The following is a 14,395-nucleotide window of genomic DNA, read 5'->3' on the forward strand; positions in this document are numbered from 1 at the left end:
CCTAGGAACCACACTGGGATGCTTGCTCACTGTCTGATGCAGCCTTTCCTTTGGTTTTTAGTGCATGCTTGGGGTACATCTCACTGTACAGGCTTAATTTGGGATTGAAGGTGGCTCAGTCCTGTTGTGTTCCAAGATAGACAGAGGTTTGATCTGTATTAAAAGTGGCTGAAAGACTGATTATAATTAAAGTCTCTGTTTATTGGAGGGTTAAATGTGTGAAATACAAAGCTGTGTTTCATGTCAGGTACACACAGGCAACGTGTGTATCTGTGATTGTGATATTTGTGGAAACTGACCATGGGACAATTATAAAGACAATTCTAATAAATAACTGAGGAAGTAAAGCATGGAAGAAGGCCTTTGAACCTATTCTTTGTTTGCAATTAACCTTTATAAGTCTTAAGTTGATTTAGGAGCATTCGAATTAAAGCTTTAAAGATGTTGCTGTTCGACAGGAACTTTCTGCTTGTAGCTAAAAAAGAGATTTGCAATAATAACCTTTTGAAGTATAATTTTAGAATATTGCTTGTAGTAAGGGTCTTTGAAACTATAGCTTTAGAATATATCAAAAGGAAAGGTGTTTATCTTGATGCCTTAACAAAACAGTGGAAAGCAGCTTGAGAAAGGAAGATTAACATCACCTTAAGGATTGATAGTTTTGACCAAGGGAAGCTGGATATCACTGTTATGAGATTTACAGTCCTTGGAATTAAAAGGTGGACCCACATCTGGAATCTGGACCTCACCAGCTGGGAGACTTCTTTCTTCTTTTGAAAGCTGGACTCCACCATCTGGGGATACTCCTTTCTGGGATACATCCTGAGAAAAACTAGATCACAATAGTGTATAGAATTGTGATGTAAAAATTAGGAATAGAAACTGCTGATAAAGCTTATGAGTACCCCTATAAATATCTGTAAGTCTCAACCATCGGCGTGCAGTTGGAGGGAAAACTTCCCCCACTGTCCCCAGCGTTGTATTGCTCATACTTTACCATATTAATTAATAAGTTGATTGCTGCTTGAATATTGGCCTAGTCAAGCTTCTCATTTATAACAAATGGTATTTGAGGTGGGCAGTGGTAGACTCCTAGCACCTGGTCTGGGCACCTTAGTAAGAGAAATTCCTTGGTCTTTTCCCAGGGTGTGAACCGGGAGTCATGGAAAGGACATGAATTCTCCATCTCTTTTATGGAGATGAAGATCTGTCCTCAGTCTTCCAGTACTGAGCCAATGCTGGGGAGGAGGAAGAAGCTTTTATCAGAGAATCAGGATTAAATAGAACTCTCTGCAGAACAATACCCAAAGATAATGATTCAGTATTTTTTTACAAATTTTGATTCAGACAGCTTTCTCCAATGCAATAGCTGACCAGTGTGCACCCAGGGGCATCTGGATCTGCAGGCCAACCTGCCAGCAGCTTTGGAGCTCCTGGTGGGTGATGTTCCAGAGACTAGGAGGGGGCTGGTGGGGGATCCTGCTGTAGATACTCTGGTTTGGCTAAGCATGACAAGGACCTGATTGATCCAATACATGCAACTTCTATGAACTTTATGTAAAACAAGCCTTAACACATGTTTTTCTTTCTGAAGCCTGGGCTACAGACTCCTCTTAATTCTGTCTTTCTCTGGTGCCATCCACTTCAGACTTCCAAAAATAAATTTGAACCTACTAACAAATAATAGCCTCCTAATTTACATCAGAGTGAACTTTTCTGAGACTATCACCTCTCCCTATTTTGGTCTGTAGTTCTCCTCATTATTTGGGCACATTCCCTATTCTTCCTGCAGAACTGGGTTTTGGGAAACACTGCCAGTCTGCTGGCAAGGCTCACTAACCCATGTGTGTTCTGTAGACTGGGTTCCTCAGCCTCCAGTATCACATCTCTGCAGGTTAAAATCTTGCTGTTTTGCTTGTGTCATTTTTCCCAGCCCAGAGAAAATATGAAGGAGATGTGCAGTAGATTGATGTTCACTCTCCAGGGTGAGGCCCAGAACAGGGTGAATGTAAGGTCCACTCTCCTCCAGGCTCTGCTCACCATCCCAGACCTACCTCTCTGTACTGCTTGCTTACAGGTTAACCAAATTCCCTATGTGACTGTTCCATCTGCTGCCTTCTGCTTTTTCATCAGCAGTGTGGCAGGTAGTGATGCTGAAATGATAACACTTGTCATCCACCTCTAAAATGAGCATCCCTTGGAGTTAAACTAATCCTGTGTGCCCCAGTGCATCGTTTCACATTTGACTGCCTTTTTTTTTTTTTTTTTTTTTTTTTTTTTTTTTTTTTTTTTTTCTCCACTCACAGCCATAAAGGTGAGGTTTATTTTTTTTTCCCCTGATAAGACATTAACATTCTGGACAGCCAGCTCCAGCCAGGGAAGAAGTATGAGCTAACCAAATGCTGCTTGTTCAAAAGCTTCCTTGTCTGAGGACACTGGGACATGGTTGTCCCATGTCTTAATGGCCTTTTGCAGTGTTAAGCTGAGTAATACATTTTAAAGAATCCATCCCAGACATTGGAGAAAGTAAAAAATTCACAAATAAAGGGGGTCTTAAATATTTCTGTCTTCTTTGCTTTGGGTGGTAGAATTGTTTTTCTTCCTATTTAAGCATTTTGCATGAAATGAAAGCATTACCCAGGTCTGGAGTGGGACTGTGCAGATTCGGTCTTTGGGGTCTGCTCCAAAACAGGGATGGGGAGTGTGCTCTCTTTGTGACTTAACTTTGTGCAGTGCTTAACTGACCTGTGCTTGCTAGGACCTGGCTGAGGAGAGCCAGAGAGTTGTCTCTCAAAGGTGAGGACTAAATTTTTCGTCCTACATTCGGGGCTGTGCCTCTTGGGTGGGCAGGTGAGCAGAGACTCATCTGAGCTGTGTTAGGATATCCAAGCCCTGGACTGGGGGAGGGAGGACACTAATGGTCAGAGGAGTAGAAAGGAAAATTGTACTTGAAGTGTTTTGCAGGCTCTATGCTAAGAGCATGAGAGAAGGACACGGGGAAGGGATGAGGGCTCTTTACTGTGAAGTGTTTTCTCCCTGTTGCCCACTTGTCTGTAGGCAAGGACAGATTTCAGTTTGTTATTCAGTTAAAGGGCTCGGTGAAGTCATCAGGAAGGTGGCTGAGGGAGAGGAGGACCAGTCTCACAGACAGCCACTCTAAAATTAAGTGTATGCTCTAAAAAACAGCAGGCGTGATTGTTACCTGTGACTTTTTCCTGCGCAGCAGCAAAACACAATCCCATCCTAAAGCTGAATCCCCCCGGGAGCAGGGAATGTTCCCTTAAGTAGTATAAGCTTTGTTTTTGAGCTAAGGGCAAATGAGGCACCTCATTTGCAGTTTCTGAGGATGGTCTGTCTGGCACTCCTAATGCTCCTCTCTCACCAAGAAGGGCAAAGTGAGAGCTGCTGGAAAACCGCAGCAGAAAGTCAGTATTCCCGAGCAGCCACAGGATGGCATTGTCTCTTCAGGCAGGAGAGACTTCCCGGTATCCAGCTGGCCTCTGCGAAAGGACCTTTTTGGGGTTAACTAGAGCCTGTGCTACAGCCCGGGAGGCTGGGACTGCTCAGATAATGCAGTTTGTTTGCCTTGAGGGACTGGCTGTTCTGGTTTTGAGGCTCAGGATGGTTGGGGTAGTGCCATAAAAAGGTCACATCCCTTTACTACCCTTGTTTTGCTGTAATATGTGGCCCTGTAACAGTGATGTTGGAGGGTCAATACATTCTCAAAACCTTTGCCTCGCTCTGAGATCACTTAAAAGTTTATATACTGATTTGCAACACATCTGGGACAGAATTTGAATCCCAGAAGGCTTTGGCATCACTGTGTTGATCCTGTAGCTGGGTCCTACCAGCCAGGACACACCTGCTGTGATATATCTGCTGTTTCTGGGACCCCAGAGAAATGCTGCTGTATTCACCTATGAAGAGGAGGGAGAGGATGCCTCTTCCCAAAGACACTGTGTTTCTGTGTTGTTGTGATTTGGAGAGAAGCCTGAAGTGTCTTCCTGCACTGGACACTTATTTGGAAAGCAGTACAGTTACTTTTGGTCACTGCTCTAGGCTTTGTTGGCTGAATAAATAGTGGAATGGTCAGTGAGGTCCAATTCTTCCACCATAGAGGGATTTAATGGGCATTTTTGCTTCCCTTCAATCTTTAGACTGCTCCAGGATGCTAAACTTCATGTCAGCCACTGCATATATCTAACCCAGGACTCTGGAACCATCCCTTCCCCTTGCAGCCCAGGCTACCCAAGAACACCTTGCCCTAAATCCAGTGTCTAACATCTGGAGAGAAGCAAGAAGCTTTTTTCTTCTCCAGGAAGTGGACCTCTGCCATTTCTAGCTGCTCAGCTCTAGCTGCAGTGCACTCCTCTTTCACCAGCCTCTTCCGGAGCCTCAGCTTTGTGGGCAAGGGGCAGCTTGGAGCCTCATCCGGATGAGAAGCAGGTTTTTATTTTTTGCCCTCACGGAGGCAGAGCTCCATGGTGCAGGATTTGGAAAGGCTCTGCCCAGCAAGCTGCAGACACCGTGAAATACTTGTCTGATCAAAACCAACTGGGGTTAACTAGTCCGTGCTGCTGATCCTCTGTAAAAAAAAAACAAACCTGCAGCCCACCTCCCACAGCACAAACCTTTTGTTCTTCCCACTACTTCTTGCCCTTGGGTAGAGCAGCTTGGCTGTGCTCATTAACAAAGCAAGGCCATTAACTTGATTAAGTTAAGCTGTTTCTTTAAAAAAAAATCTCTAAGCTGCACAGCTGGCTGCAGGCAGACACTGCACAGCCTCTGCTGCTGAGCTCACCCTGTGTCTTATCTACAGCCAGGACACAGGTACAAGAAAGATTTCCCCAGGAAAATAAACACATGACCAAGAGATCGAAATACAGTGTTTGTTTGCAGTTTAAGAGTCATTTATTTTTGGTTTTAAAAAAATTGCACAAGATTTGTTTTGTTGTTGTTCCCTGTTGCATGGACTTGTTCAGGAAAATTGAAGGTTGATACTGAAATGCAGTTGTGGGAGGCAGGGCTGGGGTGTCTCGAGAGCAGGAGTTTCTGTACTGTGCATCTCTGCCCCCTTGGTTAATATGGGTGCTGCAGGGCTGCTGCTGCCCAGCTGGTGGATAACAGGTTCTAGTGCACCTCAGGCTTTTGCCGCTCTTTTGCTTTTTCCTCCAGAAGCAGCCAATTCAGTGCGTGGTTTGGCTCAAACAGCAGACACCAAGGAAGCCAACCCCATGCTTTAGGGAGTGTGGAGGCTCAGACCATCCACTGGTTGGATGGATCAGGGCAGGGTTGTATCCTGGTCCCTCCCCGCCCAGCCCAGGGGTGGTCTGAATGATGATTTTGGGGAGCCCTTGAAATTCAGACCTAGCTCTGAACTCCCCAAAGCCTGGATCTGGAGATGTGTGTGATCCAAAGCTCACATTTTCCTGGCAGTTCTCTGGTTCTTGTAGGAATTGGTTGCCCCCATTTGAAGAGTTACTTGCTATGCTTTCTGGAGAAAAGCCTTCCTGCAGGAAGCCCAGCAAAGGCTGGCACCTCCACACCAGGTAGGCTGTACTCTGACGGTGCTCGCTGCCTCCGTGCCCCTGCTTGTTTGGCTGAGCCTCTGGCCTCCCATCGTGTTTCCCTTTACTCTGATTTTTTTTGATTCCTCCAGGCAGCACCACCCTGCCTCAGGGCTGCTCCTGCCTCTGGATCACAGCACTTGCATGGGTTCCTTTGGCCACCTGGAGAGTGCGGAGGCAGGAGGGCTGAGAAAAGCACTTGGATGGGGGGAAAGGAGGGAAGGAAGAAGGAGTAATACAAGTGCAATGCTAGTTCTCCAGGATCTTGGCTAGACTGGGAGCTTGGGACAGAGATCAGAGCTATTTCTGCGTTTCCTAGCATGACATGTGGCAAATCCTAATTTTTATACCATAATATGTTGCTTCCTGTTTTGGAGCAGAAGGGAGTCACTGATTTCAATGGTGACAAAGCAAACTGGAAAATAAGGCACATATGGGGTCAATTTAAAGGGCTGTGTGAGGAGGAGCCCAGCCTCATGGCTGTTCCCAGCACAAAACCCTGTGACATGCAGCCAAACCCTGTGACATGATGTGACCATCACAGCCCTGCCTGCATTGGACAAAACAGGCTGTGCTGGGACTGGGTGGCACAAGCAGCTGCTTCCAGCTGGTGGCTTTGTCCTCCAAGTGAGGGGAAGGTGGCATCACCCTTGCCCGGGCTGGAAGCAGCTGTGCCCAGCAGCTCTGTCCAGGCTTGCCCACGTGGGTTTGGCTGCTTGTTCCCCAGATGCCTGGCTCTGGCTAGCAGCTCTGGTCTGCTCCAGCAGCTTAAGAACTGGAAGAAAATGGAAGGAAGACATCCAGTGTACAGACAGGGCAAAACCCAGATGTGATGAGGCTTCTCATCACACATGTGCATCCCTCAATGGAAAAAGAGATGAGGGAGACAGAGCCTGGTGGGACAGAGAGTGGGGAGCACAGGAGACTCCCAGCTCAAGGGACATAGGATGGGATCACAAGCTCACAAGCCAGGGTGGGGCAGGTGGGAAGCAGAGCAGGGATGAGAGCTGCGTGTGGTCCTGTTAGCTGCTGTGTCCAGCTGAACCATCTTTCCAAGGAACATGAGGATGGAGAGAGGTGCATAGTCTGGCTGTATAATGTATCCCTGTGTAAGGGATGACTGTGCACATGGAATTTACTTTGCTTCTACAGCACATTCAAAATCCCAGAGCTGGTCAGCCTGACAGCCATACAGAAATGTTCAGTGCAGCACACAGAGCTGGCATCAGCTGGGGCAGCACCTGCTCATGGGTGTGTCTGACACATGGCACAAGGGCTGCAGGGAGAGGTGATGGCTGAGTGTGCCAGGAAACCATGTCTGCTGCTTCAATACTGCTTCCATGTCCCTGGCTCACTCCAGAGCTGTGTGTGTGTCTGACATATGGCACAAGGGCTGCAGGGAGAGGTGATGGCTGAGTGTGCCAGGAAACCATGTCTGCTGCTTCAATACTGCTTCCATGTCCCTGGCTCACTCCAGAGGGGCCTTTGGTCCTGCTCTTCTTTAGTAGTCATTTAATAAATAACTCTAATGCCCATAGCAAAGCTTTTACACAGCCTCAGGTTGTATTTCTGCTCTTGCAGCAGCATGGTGAGCTCTTTAATGGCAAGTTTGTATTAAACAGTCTTTCAAGGAAGGTGTTTTCTTAAGTGCTGGTGCAAAAGGGCTGGTCTGGCAGCCTCCTCTCTCCTTCCTGCCTCTAGCCTAGGTGGCAAGGCATCCTTCTGCTGTGCTGCCTTAGGATGGTGTCTGAGGTCTCCAAGGTTGTGCTGAGGGCATCTAGCTTCAGGTGCTCACAAGAGACTTTGGTTTGGTGGCCGGGTAGATGGCACATCTTTAAGCTGTGGGGTAACTCAGCTTTGTGTCTATAAAGCGAGTTGGGTTTGGACGGAGCCTCGACAGTGAAGCTGTGCCACCTCCATGGCAGGGCAAGCAAAGGAGGTGTGTCTGTGCCTGCTTCACTCACAGCAGTCTGTGTGGCGCAGGGGGAGCGTGCAGCTGGCTTGGTCTGTGGGTGAAGGCTGTCCTGTGCACCCCTGTCTGTGTGCTGGCAGCCGAGCGCAGAGGGAGAGCCTCGCACGCCCTTCGCTGTGTGCCAGCCCCACGTGTGTGCACTGTGCTCGTGGCAGGAGGGACGTAGGACCCGGTGGCAGTCACCCTTGTGTGCTCACCTGTCCTTTGCAGGGGTCTCTGCCCCGGGGCATGCTGTCACGGTGGGGGAGAAGAGGCTTGCACAACCTGTGCCTTGTTTCCTGTTGGCCCTTCAGCATGCTGGGGTCAGCCTCTGTCAAAAGTCACCACAAAGTGGCAGCAGCTTTGGTGTCTCCTCGCCCCTCTTGGTGCACAGGTGAAAGGAATGGTGGCACCTCAGAGGAGAGGACCTGAACACCCTCCTGTCTGCTAGATGGGCAAGGAGGGTCTCTTGTCCAGCAAGAGCAGCTTGGGCTGAGCTGAGATCCACAGGTCCTCTTCATCCTGCTTCTTCTTCTTCTTCTTTTTCTTCTTGTTCCTCTCAGCATGCAGCTGCCCATTGCTGCTGGGGCCACCTTTCCCAGTGCTTTCTCCCCTCCTTCTGCAGAAGCAGCAGTGACAGCAGATGAAAATGAAGGCGAGGAGGACAACGAAGGGCAGACCCAACAGCACGGCCAGGCAGACGGTGTTGAAGACGCCTTCCTCATGCTTGGTACGGATGAGCTCCAAGATGGAATTAAAGAAAGAGCTGATCTTCTGCTGCATGTCAGCTCCTGAGTAGGCTGCCTGTGCTGCTCCCTCTGCCTGAAAGGCACCTTGAGATATGCTCAGCTCCTGCAAGCAGCTAGTGGGCTCCACAAGAGTCCTTGGATGGTGCCTGCAGAGACAAGAAACCACATGGATCAGGTACCTGCTCCCTCAACAGTTTTCTCCATGGAGCTGCCAGAACAGCCTAAGCCTCAGCAGGGTAAGATGTCTCCTGCCTTGGAGGGGCCTGGAGCTGTGGGGGAAGGACTGTGCTACCTGCTATGTCCCTTTGGGTGTCTTCATCTGAGAACCACAGCCTCCTCTCTCCTGGGGTTTGTTCTTGATTGTGGGGAGGGGTGAGGGAGGGCTTGGGGCATCCTTACTTGCCTAGGAATTTAGCCAAGCACAAATGCTGCCCCTTTGGATTTACACATCAGCCCTGGCTGAGCAATCACAGCACAGACCTCTTATTAGCCCTTTGCAGGGCTTGTTTCATAGCAGATGAAATATTGTCTGCAGGAGAAGCCCTAGGAAGGGACTCTAGGAAGGGACTTGCCTGATGTAGGCCAGTGACCATTGTGGAAACACAATACTGCCACAGGAGCCAGGACACCACATGTCACAGGTCCCCCCTTATTCCAAATCTGGGATAGGGTATCTTTGGCCAGGCTGTTTCTCAGAGCTCATGGTCTGGGATGGGCAGTACAGAGGCAGGGTTTGTTCCTGCTGCCCTGGCACCCTGGGCACTGCCAGCAGGTTTGGTGTGGGGGCTGTGGCTGAACCACCTGTATTTTGGATGAGGACTGTGGTCAGCGGGACTCACAGGTGATGCTCAGTTGGTAGAGCCCAGTGAGCAGCCCTGCACCCACAGCTCCATGTACCAGGGCTGGCCACAGAGGCAACAGCAGGGGAGGAGAAGGGTTGGCTGGCAGGAGGAATTACCGCTGCTGTGCCTCACCTGGGAATTGCTCCAAGGGTTTGGGTAGGGCTGAGAAGCATTTCTGTGGCTTGACGTAAGGTTTTCCTCTTCCCTCAGGGAGGGAGAGGTGCTGCTGAGTGCCAGGGCTCTCAGGGAAGCCCTCCTGCAGGGGCAGGGAGCTGCTGCCTCTGCTCACATCTTTCTTTCTCTCCTGTGGCCAGGCCTGCTCTGAGTAGAGCAGGGGCCTTTGTGCTGCAAGTTTGCAGTTCTGGTTCAACACAGGGGTCACTAAATTAGAGCTTGTACAGGTGGCAGGGGCAGTAAAAAGCTCCAACACCCTATTTCACCCTCGCTCAGCATTTTACAGCAGTCTTTGCCAGCCTTTGGGATTCAAGCCCTGCAGCCTCTTGAGGAAATGCTTAAATCTCCACGTCCTGAAACCCTGAAACTGGGAAACTGAGGCACAATAAAAGGAAAACCAAAAACCTTGAGAGGTACAGCCTGAACACCAAATATGTCCTAGAGGGCTTGCTCCACCTGTCCCCTGTAGCTCCTTATCTTTTCTTCTGGCAGCTCTCACAGACCTCGAGGACCTTGAGGGAGGGACAGGAAAGGGACCCAGGCTGGTTTTGGCTGAATTCTCCGTGTCTGCAGCACTGCCTTTCCTTGCTTTGCATCTCATTTATTCCTTGTTTGGCACCTGCTAAGGGATGTTCTCTTGTATGGAGAGTTTCAGGATTCTCCAGCTAGCACCACTGTGCTTCCTTCTGCCTCGCTGCGCCATCACACCCCACTCCTAAAGGAAGACCAAGCCACCAGCCTTGCCCAAAAAGGCAGCCACAGGTCCCACCCAGCCCTAACCACAGCTCTTGTGATGCTGCTTGGGCAGGAACTCCTGGGCAGGCCCCCAAAAAAGCAGCTCCCAAGGGAAAACCTGCCTTCCAAATGCTGTCGTGGGACCTACAAACTTACAGGGTCTGGTTCCACTGGTGTCCTCTGGCTGCTGGCTTTCAGACCTGACTGTCAGGACCTCCAGAGCTGAATCCCTCAGCACAGATGCCAAGCTCTTGATTTGGGATTCCACAAGTGCTCAGATTCTGTTAAAAATAAGGGGTTTATCCATGTCCCTCAGAAACAGACTGACCACTGTGGATTTATTGTTTTGATTTGCATGAGCACACAGCTGAGCTGGCCCCAATTAGCTGCTGGTTTCTCTTTTGAACATGAATTTCTCTGGGTGCCTTTCTAAAAAATTATCATTTGAGATTTACCAAATGAAATGCGGTGCTCTGGGAGGTGGTTTTAGCTTTGGCTGGAAGAAGTTTATTATTATTACTGTTATTACTACTACTACTACTATTATTATTATTATCATTACTGGATTTTTGTCCAGTCTGCTGCATCAAAACTGGCTGTTCATTACATTCCCTCATTCCACTACTCAACAGAGGACAGAAATATCATCAATATCCCCACCTGAGAAATCACAGGCTACCACTCAGAGACTCAAATCTCACACAGCCTCTGCCTACCCCCTGCCTGGAGCCAACTGGGAGCATCCCAGATCTGCTTTTGCTCACAGGGGAGATAAGTGAGAGCCACTTCTTAAAGCCTGTTCCCTGTCCTGGCCTTCATCTTCACCTAGGTTTTTTTTGGGGGGCAGCTGTAGTAAAGGTTACACTGCAACATAAATAAACAGAGCAGCTTTTCTTCAGTGTTATCACCCACATGCTGCAGGTTTGCCACTTATCCTTAAGTATCCTGACAGCTCATTATCCAGGCAGGAATACAGGATGCCTATGATACACTGGACTCCAAAAAAGAAGTAAAAAATCCAACAATCCCCTAACAACAACCACCTTAATTTCAGACAAAACAGGATGTACAGTTTTATTCCTGCACTGAACTGCTTTATATTTATTGCCTCTAAACTTCTGGGTAGGGAAGGAGGGCTGGAACTTCCTTTTAAGCTTGTAATTAATTGTTTGCAGAGGAAAAAAGAAGGGGGAGAAAAAAAAAAAAAAGCAAAGCCCTTTGATATGTTTCCACTTTAACTGGAGCTGAATGCACTGCAGTGGCCCTGGCTGATTGTCACTGGGAAGTGTCCAGCTGGGGACATGTGGCACCCTGGGCAAGCCGAATGTGCATCCCTTGGAAGGGGAAGGTGGAGGTACCTGCCCCTGCCCTGACCAAGCAGCACCCAAATCCCAGGGCCATCTTCCAGCATGGCCATGCAGCTGGTTTTCAAATGCCTTTTCTTTCTGGGGTGTGCATTGCTTTTTGTTTTGTAGATGAAGGGATGCCTGTGTGCTAAATAATGGGATTCTTCAGTTTCATATAAAATAAATGGGGGGGGGGGGGGGGGGGGGAGGGGAAAGTAAAAAAACTGATGTGTTTGGAAGCAGCAACTCCAAGGGCAGAGGGGTTACCCAAGGCCACCCACTGCCAGCTGAAAACCTGAGTGTACCATGAGGAGCTGCATTTAGGAATATCCATGCTGCTGCTCAGTTTGGTGTGACATCTCCCCTTAGGGAGGGGGGATGAACATGGAGAGCTGCTTGCACGCTGTGGTCCAGGATGGGCGTGAACTGCTTGCTGCAAGCATGTGGAGCTGCCATTGGGAGGTCAGCTGTTTTTTGGGGCAAGATATGGGACCAAAAAACAGGGCCAGGGAGGTACTGGGAGACAGGGCTGTGTCTCAGAGAGGGCTGTGAAGCATCCTGCTAAATGAGATCTTTGTTTTTGGTGCTGGCAGAGCCAGGGGAAAGCTGACATGGAAATTGGCCTGGGAACTCCTGTGGCCAGGGATGGACGGCTCCAGCTGATGGCAGCTCTGCATGACAGGGCTTCGTGCCACTTGTGTAAGTTTTAATCAATGTTGCACATCCAGCATGAGGCTCTTTAATCCACACTGCCTTCGAAAGAGCTGGTTTGCAAGGGTGGGGAGCATCTGCCACTCCTCTGCAGTTATGGGAGGCCGTGGGTGGAAAACAAGGTCCTTTTGAGGGACGGCTTGCGATGGCACCACAAACCATTGGCATGCAGGGCTTGCCTGGCTGAGCTGGAGGGGTAAAGGCTGCCAGCCTGTGCATGGGGGAACCAAAACAGAGGGTGTTGCCTTGGCAATGCTGGCTTGTCCACATCCTGTGCACTGCAGAGCAACCGCAGCGACTGGGGATGGAGGTAGAGTTCGCAGAAAAGCTGCAGTTTACTGGAAACTGCCAGGCTGTGTCACCGTGGCAGAGGGGAGAGAGCTGGAGGTCATTTTGCTAGTTAAGTTCTTTAGGCCCAACCCTCAACAGGCTGTCTTCATGAGGTTCCCTCCAACCTAACAAAGCTCAACCTGCTCCTCTCAGGTGAGATGCTGCCTGACTCAAGCAGGAGTGAGGCTGCTCCAAGGTGCTCCCTGCATCCACAGGGAGAGCAGCGGCAGCTCTGGGGCCAACTGACCTGTGGGGTGTGCCCCAAGTATTTCTGGATTATTTCAACACTCCCGTGCTCTGTGGCCAGCTGCAACTCAGGACTTGTGGAGGTGACATGAAATCAACTGACCTACAGCCACCCCCATTTCCCTCATGCAGATGAGACCACACTTCGTGCAGTCGATGCTAAGGAGTGCAAAGCAGGAATCGCATTATTAAACAACCATTTCCGTCTGTTACTGGCTTTATGTCAGCTTTATACCAACTTTCCGTTGCAGTGACAGCTGTGGCTCAGGCAGGGAGAGGCTAATTTTTGTTACAGCCTGTGAGCTCCCTGATCCACCCAGCAGGGACACAGCTATGCTGTCACACAGTGGCACCTATTTTCCCTGCTTGCACCTGCAGACTTAAAGGAAAACTGGATGAAACCTGACACCGAGGGTGAGCAGTTTCCTTAGCAGGGATTGCACGTTGCTGTTTCGGAAATGGTGACTAAGAAGGGTTTTGCCGCCGGTCTCCCAGAACTCGCAGCAGGCTACAGAAACCTTCCTCAAACGTAAAAGACAAACACCAAAAGCCACCACCCAGCAAACACGACCAGCTGAAGCTCCATCTCGTTCCCACCACCACCAAACCTTCCTGCCAGAAGCCACGCGTAAATGCTTTCATTCCCTAAAGGGAGTGATTTGGAAAACTACTGATACGGATGTTGGATAAGAGGGTTAAAGTGAAACTATTTTGCAAGCCGCTGCCTGGAGCCCACTCGGCACCACCGTCTGCACACGCGCGGCTGCCGCCGGCCCCCGCATCACCGAGACTGCGGCCAAAAGATCAGTTCTGAGTTTAGGTGAGCGCCACTGTCATCCCCGATGCTCTGGGAGCTCCTCAGAGCCATCCTGGGCTCCTCCAAACTACGGCAGGGGCTGTGCTGCCTGTCCGGGCGGGCAGCAGCCCCAGCCGTGGCCCTCCCTGGGCTCCATCACTTGTGGCTTTGGTTACAAGAAGCTCAGGGGGCTGCCAGAGAAACAGTGGCTGCCCCATCCCTGGGAGCGTTCAGGGTCAGGTTGGACAGGGCTTGGAACAACCCGATCTAGTGGACGGTGTCCCTGCCCACGGCAGGGGTTGGAACGAGGTGTCCTTAAAGTCTCTTCCAGTCAACCCGCTCTAGGACCTGTGCTGTTCCAAACCACAGTGGTTTTGGGTGCCCCAAACCCGGGTGCCAGGCAGGCTGCCCCAGACACCCGTCCCCTGAGAGCTGCTTGCTGCTCAGCGCTCTTTCCCCAGTCCCCATTCTCACCCCCTCCCCGCGGGCTGCGCGAAGCAGACGATGTGACCTTAAAAAAACATAAATAAAAGGCGAGAAAAGCCCAGGATTTGAGTAACACAGCAGCGAGGCTAAAGCCCACTGCCGGGTACTCCCCGGACCCCCGACCTACCTCAGCGCCGCGGCCCCGTCCCGCCCGCTGGTCCCGGCGCGCGGCTCCGGGGAATGGGCCGGGCCCGCCCCGCCGCCTCCGCCCCCGGCCCGGCCGCCCGCCGGCCCCACCTGGGGCTGCCCCCGCCGGAACCCGCGCTGCGGGGCACGCACACACCGGGCCGGGCCGGCCGGCGGGATTTGGGCCGGGACAGAGGCAGGGACCGGGCACAAACCAGCGCCGAACCTGCTGTGGGGAAAGGGAGGGAGCCAAGTGTGTGGCTCGCCGGGCTTTGGTGCGGCCAAGGATTTCCCAGAAGCGATTTTGGGAGGCAGCAGGGAGGGCTTCAGGGCGGT

General features: G+C 50.6%; 1 protein-coding gene across 2 annotated transcripts; it reads right to left on the minus strand.

Annotated features, from left to right (window-relative positions):
* Positions 1-6,955: 6,955 nt before the first annotated feature.
* On the minus strand, positions 6,956-14,114 carry KIAA0040 (KIAA0040 ortholog). 2 transcript variants are annotated; one of them, XM_041420192.1, is made up of 2 exons: positions 10,175-10,301; positions 6,956-8,413 (listed from the first exon to the last, which is right to left on the minus strand). In XM_041420192.1, the coding sequence occupies exon 2, from the start codon at positions 8,299-8,301 to the stop codon at positions 7,966-7,968; it is 336 nt and encodes a 111-aa protein (XP_041276126.1). In that variant the 5' UTR covers positions 8,302-8,413; positions 10,175-10,301; the 3' UTR covers positions 6,956-7,965. The 2 variants fall into 2 exon arrangements, with proteins under 2 accessions (XP_041276126.1, XP_041276125.1); XM_041420191.1 differs by lacking the exon at positions 10,175-10,301 and adding an exon at positions 14,061-14,114 and having other exon boundaries at positions 6,957-8,413.
* Positions 14,115-14,395: the final 281 nt, after the last annotated feature.

This window comes from Onychostruthus taczanowskii, unplaced genomic scaffold (genome assembly GCF_017590055.1).
Source record: "Onychostruthus taczanowskii isolate IOZ18803 unplaced genomic scaffold, ASM1759005v1 scaffold63, whole genome shotgun sequence".
NCBI classification, from domain to species: domain Eukaryota; kingdom Metazoa; phylum Chordata; class Aves; order Passeriformes; family Passeridae; genus Onychostruthus; species Onychostruthus taczanowskii.